The sequence below is a fragment of the Oncorhynchus clarkii genome, chromosome 19 (assembly GCF_045791955.1).
Source record: "Oncorhynchus clarkii lewisi isolate Uvic-CL-2024 chromosome 19, UVic_Ocla_1.0, whole genome shotgun sequence".
In the NCBI taxonomy this organism is placed as follows: domain Eukaryota; kingdom Metazoa; phylum Chordata; class Actinopteri; order Salmoniformes; family Salmonidae; genus Oncorhynchus; species Oncorhynchus clarkii.
The window spans coordinates 59,478,795-59,493,096 of record NC_092165.1 but is presented as its reverse complement, the minus strand read 5'-3'; the positions used below and the strand labels follow the sequence as shown (position 1 = coordinate 59,493,096).

At 44.7% G+C, this 14,302-nt stretch overlaps 1 protein-coding gene across 2 annotated transcripts in view; it reads right to left on the bottom strand.

The window, feature by feature from the left end:
• Positions 1-14,084, bottom strand: part of LOC139375442 (xanthine dehydrogenase) — a 49,283-nt gene extending 35,199 nt beyond the window's left edge. Inside the window, exons 1-9 of one of the 2 annotated variants that reach the window (XM_071117229.1) lie at positions 13,940-14,084; positions 13,604-13,871; positions 11,587-11,644; positions 9,352-9,448; positions 8,897-9,005; positions 7,864-7,990; positions 7,525-7,586; positions 7,265-7,357; positions 3,176-3,268 (exon numbers count right to left, since the gene is read on the bottom strand). In XM_071117229.1, coding sequence (XP_070973330.1) covers positions 3,176-3,268; positions 7,265-7,357; positions 7,525-7,586; positions 7,864-7,990; positions 8,897-9,005; positions 9,352-9,448; positions 11,587-11,644; positions 13,604-13,756 — 792 coding nt within the window. In that variant the 5' untranslated portion in view covers positions 13,757-13,871; positions 13,940-14,084. Of the gene's footprint in view, positions 1-3,175; positions 3,269-7,264; positions 7,358-7,524; positions 7,587-7,863; positions 7,991-8,896; positions 9,006-9,351; positions 9,473-11,586; positions 11,645-13,603; positions 13,872-13,939 lie in introns of those variants that run through there. The other variant, XM_071117230.1, reaches the window with a different exon arrangement.
• Positions 14,085-14,302: the final 218 nt, after the last annotated feature.

Sequence of the window (14,302 nt, the reverse complement as noted above, 5' to 3'; positions counted from 1 at the left end):
TTGCACCAAAGAAATAATAATAATAATAAATAAGTGATAAACAACTATTTAAAATGAAATAAACGGTGTGGTTGGAAGCCCAATACTTTATAAAAACCACACCACAAAAAAAAACCGATATTCAATATTTCAATAAATTATTAAATTATATACATAAGTACACAAATTAAAAAGGTTTGTTAAAACTGAAAACAAAACCCAATAATCATTCATGTACAAATGAACCAATCAGCAATCATAATATTTTTCTTTATAATATGATGTCACGCCTGCTCCTGCTCCTGCTCCTGCTCCTGCTCCTGCTCCTGCTCCTGCTCCTGCTCCTGCTCCTCTCCTGCTTCTCCATTGCCGGTCTACTAATCCCCGGTCCTGGCAACCACCATTGCCCACAAAAAAAAAAGCTCCTTATCGTTAAGCGTTAAGCACACATGGACTTCATCACCACCCTGATTACTCTCCCTTCATATAGCCCTTAATAGCCTCAGTCATCAGGACGTTTTGGTTTTGGTTGCGTTCTGTACGCTTCTCGTGTTTTGTCTTCATGTTTATTATTATTAAACTCACCTTCTGCTCTTGTTTCCTGTTTGTACTCCCTGTGTATATGTTACATAATACTGCCTCAGAAATTATGGAAGCAGCAGAGGATTTACACCATCTTCCAGACGATTGAGGATCTACTCCATCAACACCACGATTAGCTGGCTCTACTGGGTACGACCATGAACAAAGTCCTAGCATTCTCCACCGACCTCGACACCAACAGCGAGGTTCTCAATACCTCTGATGGAGGTACAGTGAGCCAGTCCCCCAGCCTACCCAGCCAACCGCCCAGGTTAGTGATCCCAACTGTCCCTTCCAGAGAAGTATGACGGAAATCCATTGAAATACCGTGGCTTCCTACACCAGTGCTCCCTTTCGCGAGAGGTCCAACGTTGCTAAGGTAATTTCCCTGTTTACCGGATGGGCTTTGGAGTGGGCTACGGCCGTCTGGGACATAGGAGAGGAGGAGCTGGGTTCCTCTGAGAGGTTCATGGCTCTGTTCAGGGCGGTCTTTGACCATCTTCCAGAGGGCAGAGAGGGAGGCAAGCAACTATTCCAACTCCAGAAGGGTGCCCAGACCTCTGAGGAGCACGCCCTCACCTTTCGGACTGTGGCAGCCTCCAGTGGATGGAATGAGCCGGCTCTCACGGGTCTATTCTGCATTGGACTACGCGAGGAGGTCCAGACGGAGTTGGCATGTTGGGATGACAACATGTCCTTAGACGCTCTCATCTCGATGGCAATCCGTTTAGATAACCTTCTTCGGGATCGCTGGTGTCCACCTCACCACTGTCCTGAGGCAGAGCCTAAACCCATGGAGGTAGAGGCCACACACCTCTTCGCGGCAGACCGGCGTCATCAAGTTTGCATTTAAAATTGGCAAGAAACACACAGATTTCATTCCTCAGTGCCTTGGGGTGAGACAGGGATGCAGGATTTGAATTTGCAACCTTCCGGTTGCTAGTCCAACGCTCTAACCACTAGACTACCCTGCCGCCCCATTTGTTTGCAAATGATCTGATGCTTCTGTCCCCAAACCAGAAGAGTCTAAGGCAGTACCTAGATCTTCTGGACAGATTCTGTCAGACCTGGGCCCTGACTGTGAATCTCAGTAAGACAAAAATAATAGTGTTCCTAAAAAGGTAAAGTAGACAAGACTACAAATTCTCTGTAGACACTGTTGCCCCAAAAATAATTACACCTCAACCTAAATATCAACACCACAGGTAACTTCCTCAAGGCTATGAATAATCTAAGAGACAAAGCAAGAAGGGCCTCCGATGCCATCAAAAGGAACATGAAACTCAACATCCCAATTAGGATCTGGCTAAAAATAATTAAATCCATTATCAAACCCTTTGCCCTTTATGGTTGTGAGGTCTGGGGTCCAAACAATAATTAACAAAATGGGGGGTAAAAAAGCAATTCCGACTCAGCAGAATTCAGCAAAGAATATACTTTGCGTACAATGCAAAACCCCAAACAATGCAGGCAGAGCAGAATTAGGACTATACTCATTAGTTATCGACATAAAGAAAAGAGATGTTCAATTCTACATCCACCTAAAAGGAAGCGATGCCCACACATTCCACCACAAAGCCCTCCCCTACAGAGAGATGAACGTAGAGAAAAGTCCCCTCAGCCAGCTGGTTTTGGGGCTCTGTTCACAAACACAAACAGACCCCACAGAACCCCAAGAGAGAAACACATTTAGACTCAACAAAATTATGAGAAAGCAAAAATAACTATTTGACACACTGGAAATAATCAACGAAAAAAACAGAGCAAACTAGAATGCTATTTGGCCCTAAACAGAAAGTACACAGTGGCAGAATACCTGACCCCTTTGACTGACCCCAAATTACGAAAAGCCTTGACTATGTACAGACTCAGCGAGCATAGCCTTGCGATTGAGAAAGGCCGCCGTAGGCAGACCTGGCTCTCGAGAGATTAAAAGATATGTGCCGAGACTGCCCACAAAATGAGACGGAAACAGAGCTGCACTTCCTAACCTCCTGCCAAATGTATGACCACATTAGATATAGATATTTCCCTCAGATTACACAGACCCACAAAAACAAATCAAACATTGATAAACTACTATATCTGTTATGAGAAATAGCGTAGTGTGCCGTCACAGCAGCAAGATGTGTGGCCCGTTGCCATGAATTAAGGGAAACCAGTGGAGCACAAGCAACACTGTACAAATACCACCGATATTCATATGTTTGTTTTCCCATTCATACTTCAACTACTTGCACATTGTTACAACACTAATAATATGTGTGTAATATTAACCAGTGTGTAGTATTACATTTGAAATGTCTATATTATTTAAAGTTTACCTTGTTTATCTATTTCACTTGCTTTGGCAATGTAAACATATGTTTCCCATGCCAAAAAAAGCCCTTGAATTGAATTGAGAGAGAAAGAGAGAGAGAGAGAGAGAGAGAGAGAGTGTGTGATGAACAGAGAGAGAGAGAGAGAGAGAGAGAGAGAGAGAGAGAGAGAGAGAGAGAGAGAGAGAGAGAGAGAGATGAACAGAGAGGTAGTGAAATAGATAAACATAGAGAGAGGGGTAAGGGTATGTGTTTGTGTTAAGCCCCCGTGTGTGTTGATGTGTTAGTGTATCTACCATTAGCTCTGGTGGGAAGATGATCTCCTGAGTGGGGTCCAGAGGGAGGAAGTCAGCTGGGTTGTAGAGAGGAGCAGGCAGCACTGAGGTACTCTGAGATCAATGAGACACGCCATTGAAACATCATTAACCAGTTATATCTACATTATTAACCATTTATAGCTACATTATTAACTAGTTATATCTACGTTATTAGCTAGTTATATCTACATTATTAACCATTTAATAGTTGTATTTTTTCAAATGTTTTGGTTCATTTACGTTGAAATATTTAGCTCTTTTTTTTATAATTCAATCATTTTATTTAAGTTAAAATGTGTATTTTATTTATAATATAGCGCTGAAATCGTGACTGCATGTCACCTGTGTGACGGCACCGGTGTGATTGGCCGATAACTGTGAAACAATTCTCCAATCATCCAACAGACATTGGAACTTTCATGTCGATAATTTCTGGTTGTAAAACAAGTGTGTGTCTGACTCACGAGGTCCAGGTCACACATGTGACCGTCTACCCATCATGCATTGCGCTTGTGATACAGGCACGGATAATCGATTTCTTCCGCGTTCTTTCATAACACTGTTCTTAATGTGTTAGAACAAAGTTCTTTGTCACTTAAAAAAAGATCTGAGTTTCTCAACTTTACCACAAATAACTTCAGCTATATGAGTAAAACTTGTTTTGTAAAGGCTTTTATGTAAAAAAAAAAAAAAAAAAAAAAAAAATGTATATCTCTGAGTTTTAAATGCAGGGATTGTGATGGTATAACTCCTCCTATCCAGCCGGCTAATCTATTTATTCAAATGTCAACTGGACAAAGAACTGGCTTTTTTGTTTCACCTGCCGGTTCCTGGAAGGACAAGGACTGTGTGTGGAGATGGGATGACTGTTCAGGCTCATAGTTGCCTAGAGACGTTTCCAGACCACAGCTGAATTGTGGTGTGCTTTAGGCGATGCCGCTATCCTGGTGGGTGTTACGCTTTCGGCCATAGAGGACTAGATATGTACCTAGAAGCAGCTTCTTCAGGGACGGTGAGTTGCCCTCGTGAAGAGCTATTGGCCATGTCAGACTGTTGATCAGCTCCACTCAAGCCAACAGACCAACAGCTCCAGTCAAGCCAACAGACCAACAGCTCCAGTCAAGCCAACAGACCAACAGCTCCAGTCAAGCCAACAGACCAACAGCTCCAGTCAAGCCAACAGACCAACAGCTCCAGTCAAGCCAACAGACCAACAGCTCCTGTCAAGCCAACAGACCAACAGCTCCAGTCAAGCCAACAGAACAACAGCTCCAGTCAAGTCAACAGAACCAACAGCTCCAGTCAAGCCAACAGAACAACAGCTCCAGTCAAGCCAACAGATCAACAGCTCCAGTCAAGCCAACAGACCAACAGCTCCAGTCAAGCCAACAGACCAACACCTCCTGTCAAGCCAACAGACCAACAGCTCCGGTCAAGCCAACAGACCAACAGCTCCGGTCAAGCCAACAGACCAACAGCTCCAAGTCAAGCCAACAGACCAACAGCTCCGGTCAAGCCAACAGACCAACAGCTCCAGACCAACACCTCCGGTCAAGCCAACAGACCAACAGCTCAACAGACCAACACCTCAAGCCAACAGAACAACAGCTCCGGTCAAGTCAACAGAACCAACAGCTCCAGTCAAGCCAACAGAACAACAGCTCCAGTCAAGCCAACAGATCAACAGCTCCAGTCAAGCCAACAGACCAACAGCTCCAGTCAAGCCAACAGACCAACACCTCCTGTCAAGCCAACAGACCAACAGCTCCGGTCAAGCCAATAGACCAACAGCTCCGGTCAAGCCAACAGACCAACAGCTCCGGTCAAGCCAATAGACCAACAGCTCCGGTCAAGCCAACAGACCAACAGCTCCGGTCAAGCCAACAGACCAGCTCCACACCTCCAGCTCCAGTCAAGCCAACAGACCAACACCTCCGGTCAAGCCAACAGACCAACACCTCCGGTCAAGTCAACAGACCAACACCTTCTGTCAAGCCAACAGACCAACACCTCCGGTCAAGTCAACAGACCAACACCTCCTGTCAAGCCAACAGACCAACACCTCCGGTCAAGCCAACAGACCAACACCTCCGGTCAAGTCAACAGACCAACACTTCCTGTCAAGCCAACAGACCAACACCTCCGGTCAAGCCAACAGACCAACAGCTCCAGTCAAGCCAACAGAACAACAGCTCCAGTCAAGTCAACAGAACCAACAGCTCCAGTCAAGCCAACAGAACAACAGCTCCAGTCAAGCCAACAGATCAACAGCTCCAGTCAAGCCAACAGACCAACAGCTCCAGTCAAGCCAACAGACCAACACCTCCTGTCAAGCCAACAGACCAACAGCTCCGGTCAAGCCAATAGACCAACAGCTCCGGTCAAGCCAACAGACCAACAGCTCCGGTCAAGCCAACAGACCAACACCTCCGGTCAAGTCAACAGACCAACACCTTCTGTCAAGCCAACAGACCAACACCTCCGGTCAAGTCAACAGACCAACACCTCCTGTCAAGCCAACAGACCAACACCTCCGGTCAAGCCAACAGACCAACACCTCCGGTCAAGTCAACAGACCAACACCCCCTGTCAAGCCAACAGACCAACACCTCCGGTCAAGCCAACAGAACAACAGCTCCAGTCAAGCCAACAGACCAACAGCTCCAGTCAAGCCAACAGACCAACAGCTCCAGTCAAGCCAACAGAACAACAGCTCCAGTCAAGTCAACAGAACCAACAGCTCCAGTCAAGCCAACAGAACAACAGCTCCAGTCAAGCCAACAGATCAACACCTCTCAAGCCAACAGACCAACAGCTCCAGTCAAGCCAACAGACCAACACCTCCTGCTCCGGTCAAGCCAATAGACCAACAGCTCCGGTCAAGTCAACAGACCAACACCTCCGGTCAAGCCAACAGACCAACACCTCCGGTCAAGTCAACAGACCAACACCTCCGGTCAAGTCAACAGACCAACACCTTCTGTCAAGCCAACAGACCAACACCTCCGGTCAAGTCAACAGACCAACACCTCCTGTCAAGCCAACAGACCAACACCTCCGGTCAAGCCAACAGACCAACACCTCCGGTCAAGTCAACAGACCAACACCCCCTGTCAAGCCAACAGACCAACACCTCCGGTCAAGCCAACAGAACAACAGCTCCAGTCAAGACAACAGACCAACAGCTCCAGTCAAGCCAACAGACCAACAGCTCCAGTCAAGCCAACAGACCAACAGCTCCTGTCAAGCCAACAGACCAACAGCAACTACCTACTTCCTCCAATTTCATTCATTGCTTTCGACCTACTGTACTCGACCTTGTGTACTCGATTCTTTGATTGAAAGAGAAAGAGAAAGAGAATGAGAGAGAGAGAGAAGAGAGGGGGATAGAGACATTCTAGTTTGTTTTTTACTGTTCTTCAACAACATTGTACAACTGGCAGGCTGAATTGCGAGTATAATTTAAATCAACAAAATATTATTTCAAAACACAGTAAACTAAATACAGTGCCTTGCGAAAGTATTCGGCCCCCTTGAACTTTGCGACCTTTTGCCACATTTCAGGCTTCAAACATAAAGATATAAAACTGTATTTTTTTGTGAAGAATCAACAACAAGTGGGACACAATCATGAAGTGGAACGACATTTATTGGATATTTCAAACTTTTTTAACAAATCCAAAACTGAAAAATTGGGCGTGCAAAATTATTCAGCCCCCTTAAGTTAATACTTTGTAGCGCCACCTTTTGCTGCGATTACAGCTGTAAGTCGCTTGGGGTATGTCTCTATCAGTTTTGCACATCGAGAGACTGACATTTTTTCCCATTCCCATTCCATTCAGTATTGATAGTTACTCTACGTTTTTAAATCTAAATATTTTTTATGGGGGGGGGGGTATTATGACACTTCATTGAGAAAGCATAGAAATCACATGAATCAGTAGGAAAAGGTGGATACAGGGATTGACTTCAGGTCTCCAGTGGGGAGATATGTGCATGTGATTTGTGCCAGAAATGTTACCAGTCAACCATGGCTCTGCACACTGTCTATTGAATGAGAATACTTACGTTGACACTCTCGTCAGTGTATCCTTTGGTCTCTACTCTGTTGGTCATGCAGCAGCCGTTTTCCATCCCTTTGCCACCACAACAGCTCCTCTCCTGTGGCCCGCAGACGGACACACACACACACGCACGCACGCACGCACACACACACACGCACACCACAGATTGGAGAAAAAAATGATGGAAGTGAAAGCAGAAGAAAGAGGAAGACGATGATCCTTACTCATCCTCAGGATGCTCAGGGTGTGGTTGTGTGGTCTTACTTTGGTGAACGTCTTGTACCCCTCCAGAATTGGTCTGTAACCAGTACAGCGACACAGGTTCCCTGTGGGGACAACAACAGTGCAACATTACCTGGCTCAAACCTGTCATTGACATAACAGTCCATGTTATTCATTAAGTCAAGTTCAAACCTATCATTGATGTGTGGTTCAAATGGGTCTAAATGTCTGAATGTACATTGGTGAGGTTTTTCTTTTGCCAGGAAGACACTAGTTGGTAGGGTTGCAAAATTATTTTCCAAAATGTCCTGGGTTTCGAAAACTTGTGATTGGTTTTGCAACCTAAATGTTGCAACCCTACGAGTTTGACACCAAATTTACCTTGGAACGCCTCCTCTATGTCAGCCATGCGGGGTGTAGGGTTGTTCCTGAGCAGAGCATACATAGACATGACGATACCTGGGGTACAGAACCCACACTGAGAACCATGAGACTTAGCGATACGCTCCTACACAGAGAGAGAGAGAGAGAGAGAGAGAGAGAGAGACAGAGAGAGAGAGAGACAGAGAGAGAGACAGAGGGACAGGAGAGAGAGAGAGAGAGAGAGAGAGAGAGAGAGAGAGAGAGAGAGAGAGAGAGAGAGAGAGAGAGAGAGAGAGAGAGAGAGAGAGAGAAAGAGGGAAGGAGAATCAAATAAAATTTGATTTGATTTGATTTGAGAGAGAGAGAGAGAAGGAGAGAGAGAGAGAGAGGAGAGAGAGAGAGAGAGAGAGAGAGAGAGAGAGAGAGAGAGAGAGAGAGAGAGAGAAAGAAAGAGGGAAGGAGAGAGAGAGAGAGAGAGGGAAGGAGAGAGAGAGAGGGAAGGAGAGAGAGAGAGAGGAGGAGAGAGAGGAAGAGAAGGAGGGTGGAAGGGGGGAGAGACAGAGAAGAGAGAGAGAGAGAGAGAGAGAGAGAGAGAGACAGAGGGAAGGAGAGAGAGAGAGAGGGAGGAGAGAGAGAGAGAGAGAGAGAGAAGGAGAGAGAGAGAGAGAGAGAGGGAAGGAGAGAGAGAGAGAGGAGGGTGGAAGGGGGAGAGACAGAGGGAGGACAGAGTGAGAGAGGGAAGGAGAGAGAGAGAGAGGAGGAGAGAGAGGAAGAGAAGGAGGGTGGAAGGGGGGAGAGACAGAGGGAAGGAGAGAGAGAGAGAGAGAGAGAGAGAGAGAGAGAGACAGAGGGAAGGAGAGAGAGAGAGAGGGAAGGAGAGAGAGAGAGAGAGAGAGAGAGAGAGAGAGAGAGAGAGAGAGAGAGAGAGAGAGAGAGAGGGAAGGAGAGAGAGAGAGAGGAGGGTGGAAGGGGGGAGAGACAGAGGGAGGACAGAGTGTTGGCTGCAGTATATGCGAGCGTACCTCCATGAGGTCTAAGACACTGTTCTTACCTGAACGGGGTGGAGTTTCCCTGCCACGCTGCCGATGCCTTCCACCGTGGTGACAGCACAGTGATGGAGAGAACACAGAGGGGCCAGACACCCATTCACCGAGTGGTGACTGGAGGGTTAAGTTAAACACACACACACACACACACACACACACACACACACACACACACACACACACACACACGACACTCAAGTACAAACACACACACACACACACACACACACACACACACACACACACACACACACACACACACACACACACACACACACACACACACACACACACACACACACACATGACACTCAAGTACAAACACACACACACACACACACACATGACACTCAAGTACAAACACACACACACACACATACACAAACACACACACACTCTCACTCTCACACAAACATGCAAACACACACCACACGCAGATTGCTATTTGAGTTAAAGATACAGCACTTTGCTGAGGTGGGGTTGATATTTGGAGAGCATCACAGTACAGGCTCCACATCCTCCCTCTGCACAGCCCAGCTTAGTACCTGTCAAACCCACTGGTACACACAGTCAAGGAACAACTGGATGGAGGGGGATAGGTGAGAGAGATAGAGTAAGAGGGAGGGAGGGAGGGAGGGAGGGAGGGAGGGAGGGAGGGAGGGAGGGAGGGAGGGAGGGAGGGAGGGAGGGAGGGAGGGAGGGAGGGAGGGAGGGAGGGACAAGGGGGGAGATGAAAGAGAGATGAAAAGAAAGAGAGACAGTTGGAAGTGAAACAGAGAGAAATGGACACATCCCCTCAATTCAATACAGGAAAAATAAATAAAAATAATAATAGCATGAATTACCACTGTGACTATTACTGGAAGCTTTAACTTGACCCAGGAGTCATACTGGAAGCAATGACTTGACCAGGGAGTCATACTGGAAGCTTTAACTTGACCCAGGAGTCGTACTGGAAGCTTAAATCGACCCAGGAGTCGTACTGGAAGCAATGACTTGACCAGCGAGTCATACTGGAAGCTTTATTAACTTGATCCAGGAGTCATACTGGAAGCTTAAATCGACCCAGGAGTCGTACTGGAAGCAATGACAATAACCAGGAGTCGTACTGGAAGCAATGACAATACCCAGGAGTCATACTGGAAGCAATGACTTGACCAGGGAGTCATACTGGAAGCAATGACTTGACCCAGGAGTCATACTGGAAGCAATGACTCGACCCAGGAGTCATACTGGAAGCAATGACTCGAACCAGGAGTCATACTGGATGCAATGACTCGACCCAGGAGTCATACTGGAAGCAATGACTTGACCAGGGAGTCTTACTGGAAGCTTAACTTGCCTCAGGATTCGTACTGGAAACAATGACTTGACCCTGGAGTTGTTCCTGTCAGTTGTGTTGTTAATAACTTCTGCATCAGCCAAGCTGCTCTTTCCTTCATGTGTTTATGTATTTAATTATATTATTCAACCTTTACTTTATAAGACGGGTGATACGTCCCCCCAGGGGCCAGAACTGTGATGGACCGATATTTAAAACTTTTCAGTACATTAATCTACCGCTCTGCCAAATTTGGTGCTTTTATCATGGAATGTGCTGATAGTTATGGAAAAGTCATTTTAGCTCTGTGTATACAGAAAGGACGGTGACATAACAGTCCATGTTATTCATTAAGTCATGTTCAAACCTTTGGAACAACCAATCCTCTGGCTTCTCTCCAAAACCATTCTCTCTCCAGCCCTGCAGACCAGCCCTGCAGACCAGCTAGAAAAGTCATACCTCACTATTTTCGTCCTGCTTCCTTGAACGTTGTGAAATATTGTGTCTACTGTCTACTGTCTATTCAGAGCAAATAGCCAACTGTCCAAAGTTCTGCCTCCATAAAACCCCCCGAGAGAGTGAAAGGTCCTACAAGACAAACAACTGAAAGCACAGAACATTCAGAGCAGAAATGGCACAATGGGGAATTTTCCCCCTCAATATTTTCAGTGAATAAATTAAATACCTGTAATTTTATCAGAATATTTATATACAGTATATATATATATATATATATATATATATATATATATATATATATATCAGGGGTGCAGAGTTCAGATTTATATATATATATGTGTGTTTTTTTACCCGCACAACAGACTATATGTTAATACAGGACTGGTACAGGCCTGGTGCACTACTTTAGTGAAGGAAAAATTAAATTATATGCTTTTTGTATTTACATTTTTCAAGGGGTGTTGCAGCACCCTCAACACCCCTACTTCCTGTGGCTATGGTATTAAATCAGCACCCTCAACACCCCTACTTCCTGTGGCTATGGTATTAAATCAGCACACTCAACACCTTACTTCCTGTGGCTATGGTATTAAATCAGCACCCTCAACACCCCTACTTCCTGTGTCTATGGTATTAAATCAGCACACTCAGCACCCCTACTTCCTGTGGCTATGGTATTAAATCAGCACCCTCAGCACCCCTACTTCCTGTGGCTATGGTATTAAATCAGCACCCTCAGCACCCCTACTTCCTGTGGCTATGGTATTAAATCAGCACCCTCAACACCCCTACTTCCTGTGGCTATGGTATTAAATCAGCACCCTCAGCACCCCTACTTCCTGTGTCTATGGTATTAAATCAGCACCCTCAACACCCTACTTCCCGGGGCTGTGTGTGAGAGGTATTTCAGGATACACTTTCTCCTGAGGTATGTCAGCAGTGTCATCTCTGGATCAGCATGTTTCTCTGTTATCTGGAGAGATAACATATATATTGTATATCATGTTATACGTGTACACATATATGAGATATATATTTCCCAAATACATACTCTGAACAGGCAAAATGTTGTCATGGCGATTAATTACGGATAAAGTTACTGAGATCGAAGAACCAACATAATACAAATATTCCATAGAAATATATACAGTAGCAGTCAACAGTTTGGACACACCGACTCTCAATGATTTGTCTTTATTGTTTATCATTTTCTACATCGTAGAATAATAGTGAAGACATCAACACTATGAAATAACACATATATGGAATCATGTAGTAACCAAAAAAAAGTGTTAAACAAATCAAAATATATCTTCAATTTTACATTCTTTGAAGTAGCCACCCTTCGCCTTGATGACAGCTTTGCACACTCTTGGCATTCTCCCAACCAGCTTCATGAGGTAGTCACCTGGAATGTATTTCAATTAACTGGTTTACCTTGTTAAAAGTTAATTTGTGAGATTTCTTAATGCATTTTAGCCAATCAGTTGTGTTTTGACAAGGTAAGGTGGTATACAGAAGACAGCCCTATTTGGTAAAAGACCAAGTCCATATTATGGCAAGAACAGCTCAAATAAGCAAAGAGAAATGACAGTCCATCATTACTTTAAGACATGATGGTCAGTCATTCCGGGAAATTTCAAGAAAATGTCTTCAAGTGCAGTCGCAAAAACCATCAAGCGCTGTGATGAAACTGGCTCCCATGTGGACCACCACAGGATTGGAAGACACAGACTTACCTCTACTGCAGTGGACAAGTTCATTAGAGTTACCAGACTCAGATTGCAGCCCAAAGAATTGCTGTTCAGAGTTCAAGTAACAGACACATCTCACCATCAACTGTTCAGAGGAGACTGTGTGAATCAGACCTTCATGGTTGAATTGCTGTAAAGAAACCACTACTAAAGGACACCAACAATAAGAAGAGACTTGCTTGGGCCAAGAAACATTAGCAATGGACATTCGAACAGTGGAAATCTGTCCCTTGGTCTTATGAGTCCACTTTTGTGATTTTTGGTTCCAACCGACGGTTCTTTGTGAGACGCAGTGTAGGTGAACGGATGATCTTCACAAATGTGATTCGCACCATGAAGCATGGAGGAGGAGGTGTGACAGTGTGTGGGTGTTTTGATGGTGACACTGTCTGTGATATATTTATAATTCAAGGCACACTTAACCAGCATGGCTACCAGAGCATTCTGCAGCTATATGCCATCCCATCTGGTTTGCGCTTAGGCTGGCTGTGTAAGAGCTATTTGACCAAGAAGGAGAGTGATGGTGCTGCATCAGATGACCTGGCCTCAACCTAATTGAGATGGTTTGGGATGAGTTGGACCGCAGAGTGAAGGAAAAACAGCCAACAAGTGCTCAGCACATGTGGGAACTCCTTCAAGACTGTTGGAAAAGCATTCCAGGTGAAGCTGGTTGAGAGAATGCCAAGAGTGTGCGAAGCTGTCATCAAGGCAAATGGTGGCTATTTTGAAGAATCTAAAATGTAAAATATATTTTGATTTGTTAAAATACTTTTTTGGGTTATTACATGATTCCGTGTGTGTTATTTCATAGTTTTGATATATTCACTATTACTCTACAATGTAGAAAATAGTAAAAATAAAGAAAAACCCTTGAATGAGTCAGTGTCCAAACTTTTGTCAGGTACTGTATTTCCCCACATAATCATATACATACTATGATCAGTTAATTTGTGCTTATGGTGATAAATTAGAGTAAAAATAATGAGAATGAAGAATTAAGATAATAAACGTTTCCCGTAGTGTTAAACATATTTTAGCCATTATATTTCAAATGCACAATTATCAAATGTATAGATCTTTAAGCGTAGTCTCAATAACGTGTTAGCCTACCAGCCCACCTACCATTACTGACCAACTATTGATCAAGTTGACTTGGAAAGAATAGTTGTGAATCTTACCTTTTTTCCATTTACAAAGAAAACAAGTTCATCTCCGCTCATGTGGTGATCCGTCAGATTATTCCTGTTAGTCTGCTCTCCGTAGGTCAGGTCCGACATGTTTAGGCTAGTGGTTTGTGGGCACTCTACTGTTGTCAGTGAAGACTGATACATTACCTTGTGACAATGAATATATTCATTCAGTCACCCTGTATCTCTCTCTCTCTCTCTCTCTCTCTCTCTCTCTCTCTCTCTCTCTCTCTCTCTCTCTCTCTCTCTCTCTCTCTCTCTCTCTCTCTCTCTCTCTCTCTCTCTCTCTCTCTCTCTCTCTCTCTCTCTCTCTCTCTCTCTCTCAACCTTTTAAAGTTTAACTCCCTACGTCCGTCTGTCCCTTTTCCCTCTATATCTCTGTCGTTATGTGACTAGACAAGAAGATATAAGCGTCATAAAAGGATAAAGTCTCCAACTTTGGACTGAATATGAGGAAGACACACAGTAAAATCATGTGTCACACGAGATGTGAGGCGGGAGATGACATGAGACACACACGTGATAGCATGTTATTGATTATCGATCAGCCTTGTGGTCACGCATGGTGAGTAGTGTACTCATGAGGTGGCTGTCTGTCACTGACCTCCCGTCCTGTTTTTCTTTTGGTGTTTCAGACCAGACACCTTTCTTAATAAACATTCACTGACACTAAAAAAGAGCTAGGCTTGG